The sequence below is a fragment of the Pyxicephalus adspersus genome, chromosome 9 (assembly GCF_032062135.1).
Source record: "Pyxicephalus adspersus chromosome 9, UCB_Pads_2.0, whole genome shotgun sequence".
Classification (NCBI taxonomy): Eukaryota; Metazoa; Chordata; class Amphibia; order Anura; family Pyxicephalidae; genus Pyxicephalus; species Pyxicephalus adspersus.
Genome location: NC_092866.1, coordinates 30,607,764 through 30,623,064, shown reverse-complemented (window position 1 = coordinate 30,623,064; position 15,301 = coordinate 30,607,764). Strand labels below are relative to the sequence as shown.

Below are 15,301 nucleotides of genomic sequence, written 5' to 3'. Positions count from 1 at the left end.
ACAGTGACTTTTAATGCAAGCTTGCCAGTGTAAAGCTGCCGGAGCTCCGGCCGCGAACTTTTTTAGTTGCTGAATTGCGCGACGGCGCACGATTTCGGATCGCGAAAACGAATGCACGAGCGAGCGTCCGATTCTGCTTGATGAATTAGGGCCTGTGTCTCAGAGAAATTTGCTGGAGGCACCCATTTCCGTGGAAGAACTCCGAATAGCCATAAGCAACACCCCTTCTGGCAAAACTTCTGAGCCGGATGGCCTGCCCTTATCACACTACAAAACCTTTCAGAGTAATTTACCCTCTCATTTCATCGCCACCTAACCCCATATAACTGAAGGCAGTCAGTTTTCTCTGGACTCTCTCCAGGCTACCATCCCGGTATTACCCAAGGAAGGCAAGGATCCTTTGTCCTGCACGAGATAAAACCCCATCTCCCTCCTTAACCAAGATCTTAAACTCTATGGGAAAATCCTGGCTTCCAGACTGATTAAGGTCATGCATGACCTCATTCATTTTGATCAAGCTGGCTTTATGCCACGCAGGGAGGCCAGAGGCAACACAACTAGGGTACTGAACTATATATATCATGCCACATCTGAACACATCCCACTTTTGTTACCCTTCACAGATGCTGACAAAGCCTTTGATCGGGTTGACTGGCTCTACATGGTTAATACTTTTATACATATAGGCGTTGGCCCACTAATGTTATCATGGATCAGGGCCATTTACTCTCTACCCACGGCCACAGTTAGAGTGAATGGGCTTCTATCGGCTCCACTGTCTATCTCTAATGGCACACGACAGGGCTGTCCCATATCTCCCCTGATTTTCATGCTGACACTGGAACCCCTCCTACGTACAATCCGTGCCTGCTATACTATTGAAGGGCTAGATATGGGATGTACAAATAGCCGCCTATGCAGACAACTTACAACTTCCCATAACCAACTCCACTATCTCATTGCTAATTATCATGACCGCTTTGAATGAATACGGCTCCCTGTCCAACTTTAAGATTAATTATTCTAAGTCAACAGCTCTAAATATTTCATTATTGACCACTGCCAGTTCCCAATCTTAAACAATCTTTCACTTTCCACAGGGAGTCCAACTCGATCACATACCTCGACAAGAAAATACCCAAAGTACTCTTAGGGACATACGCTCGGAACTATCTCCCGCTGCTCTTTACTATGAATAGAGACCTAGAACAATGAGATAAAACAACCTTCTCCTGGCTAGGACATATTAGCATTATAAAAATGAATATCCTCCCTGGTTTTTATATATCTTCCAAACCCTTCTGATAAAGGTTCCTGGATCAGTTTATAGAACCCTTACTTCAAAACTCTTTTGTTACGCATGGCGTAACAAAGTTCCTAGACTCTGCAGAACTTTGCTTATGTGACCTAAAATTGAAGGGGGCCTGGGAGTCCCAAACATGTTCCACTACTATCTAGTGGTACATTTGATGCGTGTATTAGATTGGTGCTGAAATGGGGGTTCTAAACAATGTATATCATTTAAAAATGCTTTCTGCCCAACACCCCTACACCTCCTCTTGTGGTCGCCACTGTCAACTATCACAGAAATCAATTCTCATCCTACAATTGGCTACACATGGGAGCTGGCTGTAAAGAATTTCCACCGACTGCACCTCTTACCCTCGCCATCACCCCTTTTCCCTGTCTTTGGGAATCCGTCCTTTCCCCCTGGACTGGAGGATGGGAGGGTCCGAGATTTACAATCTACAGGTATATGCAGAGCAGTACATTTTATCAGATCGAGCTAAGGGATAACACGGGAGACTTTCAATTGGATTTTTGGAGATCCCTACAGATCTCCCATTTTCTGACAACCCTTCACCTGGCTTTGTCTTACTACAGACCTCTAACTTCCTTAACTATGCATAGGTGAGGGAGGCATTCGACACGCTTTGTCTATTGTCTACAGGCTTTTACAGGCCTCTCCTTCCGGCCACACACCCACGTTTCTCAGGTCCTGGGAGATTTAGGTCTCACATTCTCCACAGAACAAAAAGAACATATCCTATATTGAACCCACTAGGCGTCCATATGCAGCAGATACCAAGAAACTTGTTACAAAGTTGTCTCATGGTGGTATCATACTCCAGAGAAGCTACACCACATCTTCCCAAATGTGTCAGACTGCTGCTGGAGGTGTAAGACAGAGAAAGGTTACCTCCTCCACATTTTCTGGAGCTGTCCCCTTCTGAGGAATTTTTGGGTAGCAGATCCATAGTCCAACAAATGTCAGACCAATATATTCCGGATGAACCAGCCTTCTTCCTTTTGCAACACAACTTGCTACCACTTAAAGCATACAAAACTTCAGTAATCAGACACCTGATCATTGCTGCTACCTCCTGTATAGCCACATGCTGGCGGAGCCCTGAACCACCTGCGATTCGTGTATGGCTACACAGGGTCAATGAAATCCACCGCACAGACGATCTTACATTATCCACTCAAGGTACTAGCGGTAGAGTAGCCAATACATGTTTTTTTTAAATAATTTTTAATGGCAGGAAACAGAAATTACAGAATACAAAAAACAAATGCATTCATACATAATGAGTAGCCACATAAATAGGTATTGTACAGAATATGCAAAAAAAAGAAAAGCATGAACAGGTCACTAGCAATTGCTGGCTTAGAAACAATTTCTGTCTCATTTTTATATTTTAATTTGTAAACAAAACAATAAAAACCATAGGAAACAAAACTATAACTAGGGGGGTAAACAGCCTTACAACGTTCCTTTATCAGTAGGCACTACTTCTTCAGGGGGCGATCAGGTGAATACATTTAGAATGAGGCAACTGATAATATGGTAAATACTGGGAATCCGAGACTATCTCCAGCCATAATCATGTGGACTAGGTAAAAATGTAACTTAGTAAGTTGTACAGCCAGCTATTAGTGATCAATGTGAGGACAGCATTCTCTGATCATACCAGATTGTATGTTTAAAAAGATCAATTAGCTCCTGCATATGTGTTGTTGAAAGAGATTGTTGCAAGCATGACATCCAAGTCTTAAAAAATCTTTGGGGATGGGTGTCCATGTGTTGGAGAGCGTCAGTTTTATCTATCCCCATAAACGAGTGAAGATACTGAGTAAATTGAGGAAGCGAGGGGGCTTTCGGGTCTAACCATTGCGTCAGAATACTCTTCTTTGCAGCTAAAAGACATAGGTGATCAAATTTAGTAAGTGCCACTGTGTTAGTAGTCATAGTGTGGGACACAGGGGGAACCTCAGCATGAAACAGAGCAAGATGTGGAGACCGGTGTCTAATGTGACTTGAGATTCTCTCTACAAATCCAAATACTAGATCCCAAAAAGTCATAATATCGGGACAGTCCCATAGGGCATGCTATAGAGAGGCCAGGGGCAATTGACATTTGGGACAGGCAGTTAAACGATCAGAGACCATTTGCGGTCTTACTTTCATATTGAAGGAATATTAGTATCACTACGTATGATTTTAAACTGCAGTTCCCTCCATTGTTCACTCATTATACATTTGCGTACATTACTCCAACTTGCCTCTAGCATATCCAGGGTATCAGGGTAATTACAACCTAAATAGATTGCCCATCGTTTGACAAAGGAATGTGTGGTTTCCTTGCTTGTTATTTGTCCCATTAGCATCGGGTATATAAGGGAAATTGAGTGCTTTACTGAGGGATCTCCAAGGATCCTAGACACCGGAGGTGTGAGTCTTAAGCCTAAACGTCCACTCTGACCTTCAAAAAAAGCTGATTTCACTTGTAGATAGTAAAGAAAATGCTGTCGTGGTATAGCGCACTTAACTTGGAAATGGTTAAAGGGCATTATATTGTTATCCTCGTCCAATTGAGCCAGAGATTTACCTCCTCTCTGTGCCCAGAATTTGTAGGCTTAGTGTGTACAACCTTGTGGGAATCCTGGAGTAGAGCAGATGTGTGCCGCTAATGTGGTACCAATGCTACAGCTATGTAATTTCTTAAGTTCCCTCCAGGCCAGAAGCGTGTCCCTAAACAGTAAATTATCTCAGATATTGCGGGGTATATCGGAGTAGTATGTGTTCAGTAACCCTAACTGCGACCAAGGACGAACCATTAGGGACTCAAGTTTACTAGCGGTATAATGAGATGTCCCATGCCACCTATCTTTAAAGTGTCTCAGAAGACAGGAGAGGTTGTACATGTGCACATCAGGAAAATTATTACCTAGATTTTCCTTGGGACAATACAATTTGGCCCTGGCTATTTGTGGTGTCTTCCCCTGCCACAAAAAAAAAATATAAAGGCAGAGTGATTTTTTTGCTCATCCGAATGTTTCAAGAGGAAGGGGAGGGTCTGTAATGGGTAAAGGAAATTGGCAAAGCTTACCATTTTTAGAAACTGACAGCAGCCCAATAATGACAAGGGTAGGTTTTTCCAATTGGTTATTCCTGCTAAAATTTTGGTTATTACCGGGGAGTAATTAAGGGCATACATGTCAGGAACACTGCGAGAGATTTTGATGCCTAGATAAGTCACCTGGTGTTTAGCTAATTTAATGCCAAGAGCTGCTGCCTCTGGGGGGGAGATTTAAATCAAGGCTACATAATTCACTTTTGTCATAGTTAATACGGAAGCTAGAAAATGTACCCAAACCCTTAATATGTGCAACAACAGTTGGTAAATCTCTAGTAGGGTTCTGCATAAACAACATCTCATCATCTGCAAACATAGCTAGTTTAATTTGCTTGTGTTGGACGCCGATACCTTCAAATACATTACAGTCACAAAACGATCTGGCCAATGGCTCAATGGCTAAGTTAAATAATAGTGGGGAAAGAGGGTAACCCTGCCTGGTGCCTCTGCCCAAGAGAAAAGAGGGAGATAGTACTCCAGCTACCTGGACAGGAGCCATTGGTCCAGAATACATGGTCGCCATAAAGGAAGCGATATTACCTTGAAGCCATATTACCTTGAAGCCCTTGCGCAGGGCTCCCTAAGCGCGGCATATATCTTGCCAACCGGTCTGCCAGAATTTTAGATAACAACTTTACATCTTGATTAAGAAGAGATATCGGGCAGAATGAACCCGGTTCAAGCAGATCTTTACGTGCTTTGAGCAGTACCTTTATAAAAGCAAGATTGCCAGACTCCAGATAGGTGGAGGAGGAAAACAGGGTGTTGTAAAGTGCTGTAAGAAATGGTATCACTTTGTCTACTAACATTTTAAAAAACTCTGATGGCATGCCATCATGACCTGGCACTTTGCAACTGGCACACCGTTTGATTACAGAGGTGACCTCCTCCTCAGGTATTGCCGAGTTAAGATGAGCCAGTTCCTCTGCTGTAAGTATAGGAAGGTTCAACCTGTCCAAAAAACCTTTGCCCATAAATACATCACTACCTTGGGAAGTGTACAATTGTTATAAAACGTAGCAAATACAGAAGCAATATCCTGTGGAGAATCTTGCAATAATTGTTTTGAATCTCTGATGGCCAATACTCGAGGGGGCATTCTAAATCCCTTCGCCAAATTAGCCAGTAGTCTGCCAGATTTGTTACTGTAGCAAAAAAACTCAGCTGACCGGTAAGCTCTAATAGTGGAATCATACTGGCTAATCAGGAGATCACATGCTTGTTTCACCTGGAGCCAGGTTTCTTGTCTGTCGGCAAAAGAGATGCCTTAAATTGCAGGTAGGGCTGTCTGGCCTGGGTACAAGCCTCAGTGTATTTATGTAACGTATTCCTTTAGTAGTGGCCATTTAAGCCATAATATTACCCCTGAGAACTGCTTTGGCTGTGTCCCAATATAGTTGCGGGTTGGATCTGTGTTGGCCATTGTGATAGTCAAAGTCCATCCACCAGTGCCTCAATTGCTGTTGGAATTTTTCATCTTTAGCTAAGAATGCTGGGAATCTCCATACAAAATCAGTTTTAAGAGGCTGTTCATAAGGTCTAAAGTGACTGGAGCGTGGTCTGCGATTACTATTGGGTGAATATCAGCTGTATCTACTTTAAGAAGCATATGTTCTGAGACACAGTCACAAATTGGTCACAATTTACAACAACCAATGAATACCATAGCTATTTTGCCCAAGTTTAAGTTTAACTGGAGCTCTACACTGCTGCACATTTTCGTCTTATTTCCAGGACACCCTCTAGCTGTCCCCCCCAAAGCTTCCTCTACGGGCGGTCCCCCCCACTCTTAACCCCCTTCTATTTCTTTTCCCTATTATGGATCAGTATGATTCTTTATGTCAGATATTTGTTTTTCTGTACCAGGACACTTGGGTTTGTTTGAAATATTCTATATGCAATTGCAAAATTTGCACATTTTTGATTGGTGTTATTGCATTTTTATGCTCCTACATCCCTGCTTTATTTCTGTACCCACTTGAGGTAATAAATAAAGAATGTTTTTTAAAAAAAAGGTAGCACAATCTTTACCAAGTTTAACTTCTACAGTTGGTTCGGTCATACCAGGGTCTAAATTTTAGGTGATTTGGGATTTAATTCAGAAATTAACTGATCTCACTAATTCCATCAAACTTGAATCATTTAGCCATACCAGGGTCCAATGCATACCTATCTAAACTACAGGCATGGTCATGTAAGACCCTTGTCACATGCCAAAATCTATGTGCCAAATTTTAAGTGCTTTGGGAATGAATCCAGGGGACTAAACCAGGAATTGGAACTGACACTCTACTCTGCAACTTCTACCACAAGTTTGTAGAATTAACTGACATTCATAAAGCTCCTGAACTGCAACACAACCCCTGCTGACATAATAATGAACTGCATTTTCACTGAGTCGCCTTTACTGTTTTTTGAAATATATATTTATATATTATTATATAAATAGAAATTTATATAATATTATAATTTTTTTAACAGTCCTACACCTGGAGTATGGTATACTAAAAAGTATGACTAAAATAACTACTACAATTGCTTTTCACATAGACTTCTGTATTCCCTGCTGTTCCTCCAAGTCAATAAAAGGTAATTTTCCCACAGCCATAAAAATGTACCCTTAAAATACATCAAAATTGTCTTAGGGCTTGTTCAGACCTGTGTTTTTTTCAAGCATTTTTAAAGGATTTCACTGCTCAAAAAACCTGCAAAAACAAGTTAACATTGGATCAAATAAGTCAATTTTTTATTCCTCATTTAACAGGTGGCAGAAGGCAGCATTTGCCTGTGGTTTTCTAGATGCTCGATGCAATTATTTTTTTGAACTAGGCTTTAAAAAATTGCCCAAACAGGCAGTTGCAAATGCCTGCAAAAAGAGGTGTTTTTGCCCGAAAACGATCCTGGATGCCCAGCTGTAAAAAGCTCTCATCCTTAGTGCCTGGTGAGGAGTGCCTGAAAGTCTGCGGCTTGCTTATTTCTCATCAGCAAAGTAGTCCAGTGGCCACTAGGGTAAAAAAAAAAAAAAAAAAGAGTGCAGAGAAGGGCATGTAAACTAATAACAGCAATGGAGATGCTCCGCTATGATGAAAGATTAGCTACAATAAATCTATTCACCCTTGTGTTTTTAGGGGGTATCGTCACCTGTATAAATATATAAATGGTCCATATAGAAAACGTAAAAAATGAATGACACCAGAGATTGTTGACCCTGAGAATATTCGATTGCATTAGGTAATCAAGAATTGATTACCTGTTGGAATAAATTAAACCAAGTTCAACCCAACCAGTTTTTTTTCTTCCTGTTGATTTACAGTGCTTATGGACCACAAACACAAACATAGAAAAATTAATATATCATTAAGAAAGGCATGTGAGTCAAAACAGGGTGAAGGTGCTAAAAAACAAAAACATGAACGAAAAAAAAAATGTGAAAATAATAAAATACAAATATGAATGAAAATAATAAATAAAAACTATGATGACAAACATAATTTAAAAGCATTCCATAACATAAACCATGTAAGAATAGGAATACCATAAGTTGTTGTCAACCAAAAACGACAGATCATTATACTAAAAATTGGTTGTTAAAAATGGATAAATAAGAATAAAGGTAACAGCAATTACACCTTTGCAATGATCATAAGTAGATCATAATCCTAACATTACGTGCAATATAGGTGAACTTTCTTGTGGTTGTTTACAATAAAAAAGTTTTTCTTCTCACAATAAATTTAATCTGATTTATTTAAGCTTTCCTTGACTGGAGAGAATACACTTTCAGTGAAGGTGAAGCTGGGTGATCCAGCAAACCTGCAATAAATTTGAAGGATTCAAAACATTTGCTAGCAAATACATTTAAAAGAATACATTCCAGATTTGCTGGATCACCCCGCTTCACTATTGAAAGTGTATACTCTCCAGTCTTGGAGAGCTTTATTAAATGTAACAACAATAAATTTGAAAGTAATGCCTGATGTTTTAGTTCAGACTTTTGTTTGTTCCTGTTTTTTTTTCTTTTTGTTTATGTTGAAAATTTATGTTGAAAAAGAAATGTTGACTACAGATTTTATCTTTAAAATGAATGTATACAATTTTCTTTTGCTTCATTCCTGTAATGACACTGCTATTGTCTCTTTAAGGGCATTAAAAATTTTAGGGGTTAATTTTTCAAGATTTCTGCTTACTGACCAATGTTTTGGTGTTTATTTCACTTTTAACTTTATTATTTATTGTAAATTGTTTTTAAATATATATAAGTTTGTGTTAATCCTTCCAAGTTTGTGATTCTTCATATGACAGTGAGCCTAACACTGTTTTCTTTGTGTCTGCTGTCACTCGCTCCTTGTCCAGCATCATATTTTTTATTTGTACAGTAATATTGGCTGAGCATCCTCTCCACCTGTCAAAATTTAGATGGTTGTCAGGCAGTGTTCTTCCCAGGATTTTTTTCCAGCCAGGGGATTCTGTGTTCAAAAAATGGGTGGGCCAAGACACAGCAAATTTTGTGCTTATAGTTGTATACAATTACATGTATATGACTGTTTAATATGTACTAAAACCTTTAAATTCTTACTTACAGAGCTGGTAGACTGTGATGCTGTGGATCATGCATGTGGAGGAGGTCTTCCGTCAAGTGCATATGAAGCTATTGAGAAGTTGGGTAGGTGGCAAAGTTTACTCAACACAGATCGTAGAGGTACACTAAAAAGCCTTAGTCTGGATTTCCTAGAGTATTTTATTGAGAGATGTTGTTTTTGTTATAACTTTAAAGACCATCTATGGTCTCCTGTAATATATCATATGGCAAGATGCTGCTAGCACCATGTAACATCTAATAAGGATTTTTTTCTTCCTCTTTTGGTGTTTTGTAACAAATTTTGCTTCCTATAAGAATACAGTTGACAAGGAGTCATGCTCAAACCTACGATGAGGGTTGAAGATATCCTCTGCTCATGAGCCCTTGCACTGTAATCATACATGTACAGATGTGTTCAAACAATAGCAGTGTGTATAAAAAGTAAATAAAGCTCAAAACTTTTATTTACATCTACTTTTATTTACACACACACACACACACACACACACAAATGCATTGGGAACAGTGCACATTCTTTTCCAAATCTAAACATGAAGAAAAATGTATACAATTTGTGTCATTCCTTTACAAAGTAAAGACGTGAAATGGGAATATTACTCTGTTAAAAAAAAAAGCATTCTTCTTTACAAACTCAAACATTCATTCATAAATTGTGTAAACTGAAAAAATGTTTTAGGATTTCGCTTTAATAATTTGAATCACAGAATCACTGCATTTGAGAACTGCTGCACATCTGTGTTGAATGGAGTCACATGTACTCTTTAAGTATAGGCCCAAAACCATAGTATGAAAAACATCCCCATAACCGGATGCTTGCGCCACCATTCTTAACTGTCTTTATGGGGTACTGTGGCTTGTATTTAGTGTTTGGAGGGTCATCTGACAAACTGTCTGTGGCCTCTAGACCCAAAAAGAATAATCTTGCTTTCATTAGTCCACAAAATGTTTTATCATTTCTCTTTAGGCAAACTAACCACTTCACACATGTCTTTTTTTCAACGTTAGGACTTTGCGGGGGCTTTATGCTGATAGCTTGGCTTCACATGGCCATTTCCTAATTGTAACAGTACTCACAAGTCTGCAAGTTTTTCTGTTTTTGTTTTATTTATTTTAAATCTATTTCTATTTGCATTTCAAAAGGTAATATGCAACAGTACAGTCATTAAAAAGAAGAATATGAAAATAGAACAATTGTACATCCAATAAGGACCACATTAGGAAACACATATGATTTAAAACAATAATAGTACGGGGGGGGGGGGGCAAACGGGGTTTGTTGCCATTTTAAAGCGTTTTAGATCTTTTTAGTTGAGCAGCTTATCATTTTCTGAACGTATTAATATTTTTTCCCCTGTCTAATCCACTTTTTAATCAGAGTATGCTGAACAACGTCTGGAACGACCCATTTTACTCCAATTTTTTTTTTACAGAATGAATGACCACACCATTGATACTATTTTGAATAAGCTATTATTTTTAATTTTCTGTTAATAATTCAATTATACAGAACCAGCAGAATGTACGTCATTATTGTTGGCCATTACAATTATTGTGTATGGGTTACCAGCATAAAACAGGGTTTACACTGCGAGAGGGAGCGCTGACCTTATACTCTGGGTGTAGTGTTGCATGCTTCACTCTCTTTTCTACCAGTCAGAATTAAGGAAGCGCCTTCTACTGTCTGATCTTGTTCTGCAAAACTCTCCTTTTTATCCTAGAGCAGGTGTATGGAGATATATGATTACAAATAGCGGAACTAAACCCTAATTTTTATCACCTTATGCTGATCCATCACGATAGCACATTTTCTTCTTTTTACTTTTCCTGGTTCTGACGTCTGGCCATCTTTTTTGGCTGGGCTGGGATCATGTAACTCCTGTGCAGGTGACAGATGAATATAAGCAATCAGGCAGGTAAAGATGCCTAATATGGATAACTTGTTTAGGAATTCCCTTCTATCCTTCAGTTAAACAAATATATAAAATACCAGCTCCCGATAAGTGATATAAGTATGAAATTAGAATAGAGAAAACAGAGGGGGCTTTTTATGGCATTCAAACAAGGTTTACTAGTTTCAAAATATTTTGAATGAGTAAAAACCGTAACTTAGGAAAACAAAGTACAGTGTAGGTAACGCTCAGCCAATTTGGCACTATACGCAATACCATTACTGCTCTAGTGTAACACTTCACGATTCTCTGCTGGTATAAGAGAATGTCCAAGGTGGGATCGCAGTCATCTTGTTTTGCCGGTATAGGCTTCCTCAGGTTGTGGAGACATATGATACACACTAAAGTATAAAGTAATACTAATTAGTATCTTTCGTAAATTTACAAACTCAATACGTAACCATCTTTGAGTGTAACCACATATATGTATAATTATATATATATATTATACCTTCTAGACGGTAACCACATATATGTATATATATATATATATATATATATATATATATATATATATAGATAATATAACTTCTAGACGGTCTTAAAGGAGTTTGGCTGGTGAAACAAGTGGCTGGTTATAACACAGGAGTTGCGTTTTCTGATATTGTTCTGATATTGTGTATTTGGGAGTTGTCTGTTTGACTGTCAGTTTTTTTTTTTTAATAGCTCCCATGGCCTAAAAAGAGCACTCCGCTCCCTTTTAGAGCTTCAATTTTGATCAGATAAAGATGAGCCTTCTTTAGCAGGTGATGAACAGCCTTGAGTATTCTCTCTTCGGTTGTTGGAGGAAGGTGGTTCTTCCATCTCGTCACCTCTGCCCATGAAAAAAATTTTTGGTTCCGTCAGCCGAAGTAAATGAGGCTTGAGTACCATCAGGTAGGTTCACTTTCAGAATGGCAGGATATGCAAGCGTGAACTTGATCCTTTTATCCCCCAATAGTTGGGAAATCAGGTTGAAAGACTTCGGATTCTCGTTACCTCTGCAGAATAGTCAGCAACAACTTGTGAACCGTTGCCACTAGGGGTCTCTGAGCTCTGTAGGCCTGAAAAATTAATTGACGATCTTGATAGTCATAATTGCGAGCAATATTCGCTCTGTCTTTATTATTTTCTTTAAGCAGCGGGCCCAATCTGTGTACGCTTTGTACTCTGCAAGGAGGAGTAACTCCAAAAGATTGCGGAATAATAGCACATAGGTGGTTAAGCTCTTTAGCACTCAATGACTCCGGTAATCCGCTGAATCATAAATTGTTTCTCCAGGAGTTCTCCCGGGATGGCAATGTTGTTTCCAAAGAATCAGTGTGGTGTTTCACAATTAGTGTTGACCCGACATGTCTGCAGGCAGTATATTTTGAGATCTATAAAATGTATATATACACATAGATATTTATACTTCCAATTTTAATACTTCATATTCCAAATCTTTTCTTAATAACTAAATTGCCAATAACTAGTGAAAACAGCCATTACCCAATAAATGCATATGCCTTACAACTTTGGCCTACCGCACCACATGAGAGAGATCAAAAGCAAGACACAACCACATCAAGGAAGGATCATGTTCACTCCATCAAAATAATTCAGCCTTTTTTAAAGATTTTTGCATGAAGGGAAGGTGGCAGTTCAAATCCTCAAATAGAGAAAGAGAAAAAAGTAACCTAAATATCCAGCATCTTTCCTAATTTTATAAACTCTACAGTCAACTGATTATTTACTAACTAATTAGGCTCTACAATCAACCTGGAAGGTTTTATGCTCATATTTAGGCTACACATCATACTCATAGAGAGAGTGAGTGTTCTCAAACCACTCAGAAGTATCATTAAGAGACAGGCCCCTTGGTATAACAGATTAAAGCAGAAAGGAGAGAAAAGCAAGAGATGTTTTGTCTCAGATATTTTATATGTAAATGTACAAGATATATACAAATAATAAAACAAATATAGATTCGTATAGAAGATTCTTTGTAGACAGGGACCATATGTATTGCCCTCAATATTTCAGATAGGTACTGTACTTACAAATTACAACTACCTACTGTATTTTTCGGACTATAAGATGCACTTGACCATGAGACGCAGCCAGGTTGTAGAGAAGGAAAACAAGAAAAAAAATATTCAGAAACAAATTGTAAAAGGAAATATTTAATAAAATACAGCAGAATAATATTTAACGAGAAATAGATTGCAAATATCACAGATTTTGCACTACAAGACTATAGTAACAGAAAAGTTACAGCTCACCTGTTATAGGAGAATGATGTGCTGCACAAGAAAAAAAAAATGCTAACCAGCACTGCTCACCTCAGACTGCCCTCCTCCTGCTCTCTCTGCCTCTATCCTCACTCCCCACTGTTACACAGAGCCTTCTCACACAGAAACACATCCCTAGCATCCCTATAGATTTGAGCTGCTGATAAACACAGGGAAGGGGAAGGCAGGGCTCTGCGATCGATAGGATAAGGTAGGGGTGGACAGCTTTATTTTTTTGTAATACGGGCAGGGGGCCATGCTGCAGTGGGGATGCCAGGCTAGATGGAACTGCAGCCGCCTGCTGGGGCCCCCCTTGGAAGCGCAGGAGGATATTCGGACCATAAGACACACCCCCTTTTGGGGGTTAAAAGTACATCCTATGGTCCAAAAATCAATGAATCGTAATTACATTTACGTAGAGTTTATATCATAATTAGGAATTCTATAGTTGGCAATTAAAAAAAGTCTTGACAGCTTTTCTGTTTGGGACAATTCTAGATTTTTGACTATAGCCCAAGGTTTGGACAGATGAATCTTGTGCAAGAAACCTTTTAAATGTGCTGATTAGAAAAAAAATGGACAGAGCTATAATAAAAAATAAATGCTTTCATAACTGTATTGGATGTGTAATACTTGATTGTTTTATATACTCAATATAAATGCTTACCTTTAGATGAATGCACCTATGAGGAGTTCTGCTACCTCCGCAATCATATGCCTAGAATCAAATATATCAATGTATTTAATAATAAATTGATGTTTGGTACATAATTATTTGGCTTTTATTTGGACAGAACATGGGTTCTTACCTTTAGATATATCACCATACGTGGGGATGTGTGTGCATATTATAATAATGACATGCTTGTTGCATACTTCTGTGATGTCAGTGGCTTACTCCTGCAGAGGTCTAGACCAGAGTCTCAACCTCTGCATAGGAGGTGATCGTATGAGGGACAGAAAGAAAGAAGACAGCAGGGGGGCTAGCAAAATCTTTTAACCCCTACCGCCACATCCTGATCGGTGCATAGTTGCACCAATCCCCTACTCCTCATAAGTTGCAGAGCAGTCCAAAAAGGGGGCCCCGATTAATGTAAATAAAGAATTGCCTGTATGGGTATCTATGAATAAAAAAACAGTAAAGGTTTAAATCATATTGAAAGAAATATTTGTTTGAAAGTTTTAAACACTTACATACTTATTTTTACTGTTTTTTTATTCAATTACCTGTAATGTATAAGACCTGGTAAAAGGATCATCCGATGGTATTATTGATGTTATTTTTTATGTTAGTTTTTTTTATGTATTCTTGTTAAGAAAGATTTTTTCAAACAATATTTATTACCACAATGGTAGTTTTATTACTAAGAGTACCAAATTATTAATGACATGTTGGAGTATTATACTGTGAGTCTCCTTAGTTCATATTCAGCATTTATTATAAACATACATTCATTATAGATACAAATTAATATGTTAATAAAATCTATAAAATTGGAAGTGAGTATTAGTATACCAGTACCTTTTACCAATTTAGACAGATATTTTAAATTTTCCACTAGCATATGATTTGACAATCCCATAATAGTACAATTCATATAATATGCACATATTTTTTATGAACCTATATTGTTCTGATATCAGATTATATTATAAACTTATATTTTTTGATGTAATATACATATCCCACATAATGAAACACATACTAATTATGTAGCAATTATCATTGTAATACTGTGTTGTAATCCTTTACAGATATATGTTATCATACAAAGTAGGAAAACACAAAGCTCATACGTATATATTTTAAGTTATAGTTATTCCCACAGTACATACATTAAAGGATACAGGTTTGTATTATACTCACTGATAAGGTTTCAAGTATGAGATACAAAAGTTATTGTGAAATTACTATGAAAACCCACGACTGTCCTAGAAAAAAAAAGGGGGGGGGGGGGCATTTTATTGTCCAAGTAAAGGTAAATCCTGGACTATTCACAAATCTTATATGTGCATAATTACTAAAAAATTGTATCAAGGTTTATACAAAGGGTTTGTAGCTTAATACATCATTGAAAC

The 15,301-nt window shown here is 38.1% G+C and overlaps 1 protein-coding gene and 1 long non-coding RNA gene across 5 annotated transcripts in view; one reads left to right on the top strand and one right to left on the bottom strand.

Annotated features, from left to right (window-relative positions):
- Positions 1-15,301, top strand: part of CTSF (cathepsin F) — a 132,124-nt gene that overhangs the window by 49,999 nt on the left and 66,824 nt on the right. For all 4 annotated transcript variants that reach the window (XM_072423078.1, XM_072423077.1, XM_072423079.1 and 1 more), the window contains exon 9: positions 9,004-9,084. In XM_072423078.1, coding sequence (XP_072279179.1) covers positions 9,004-9,084 — 81 coding nt within the window. The remainder of the gene's footprint in view (positions 1-9,003; positions 9,085-15,301) is intronic.
- Positions 12,206-15,144, bottom strand: LOC140338741 (uncharacterized). The gene is made up of 5 exons (XR_011922311.1): positions 15,090-15,144; positions 13,890-13,940; positions 13,009-13,033; positions 12,441-12,600; positions 12,206-12,328 (listed from the first exon to the last, which is right to left on the bottom strand). It is a non-coding gene; the product is annotated as an uncharacterized lncRNA (long non-coding RNA).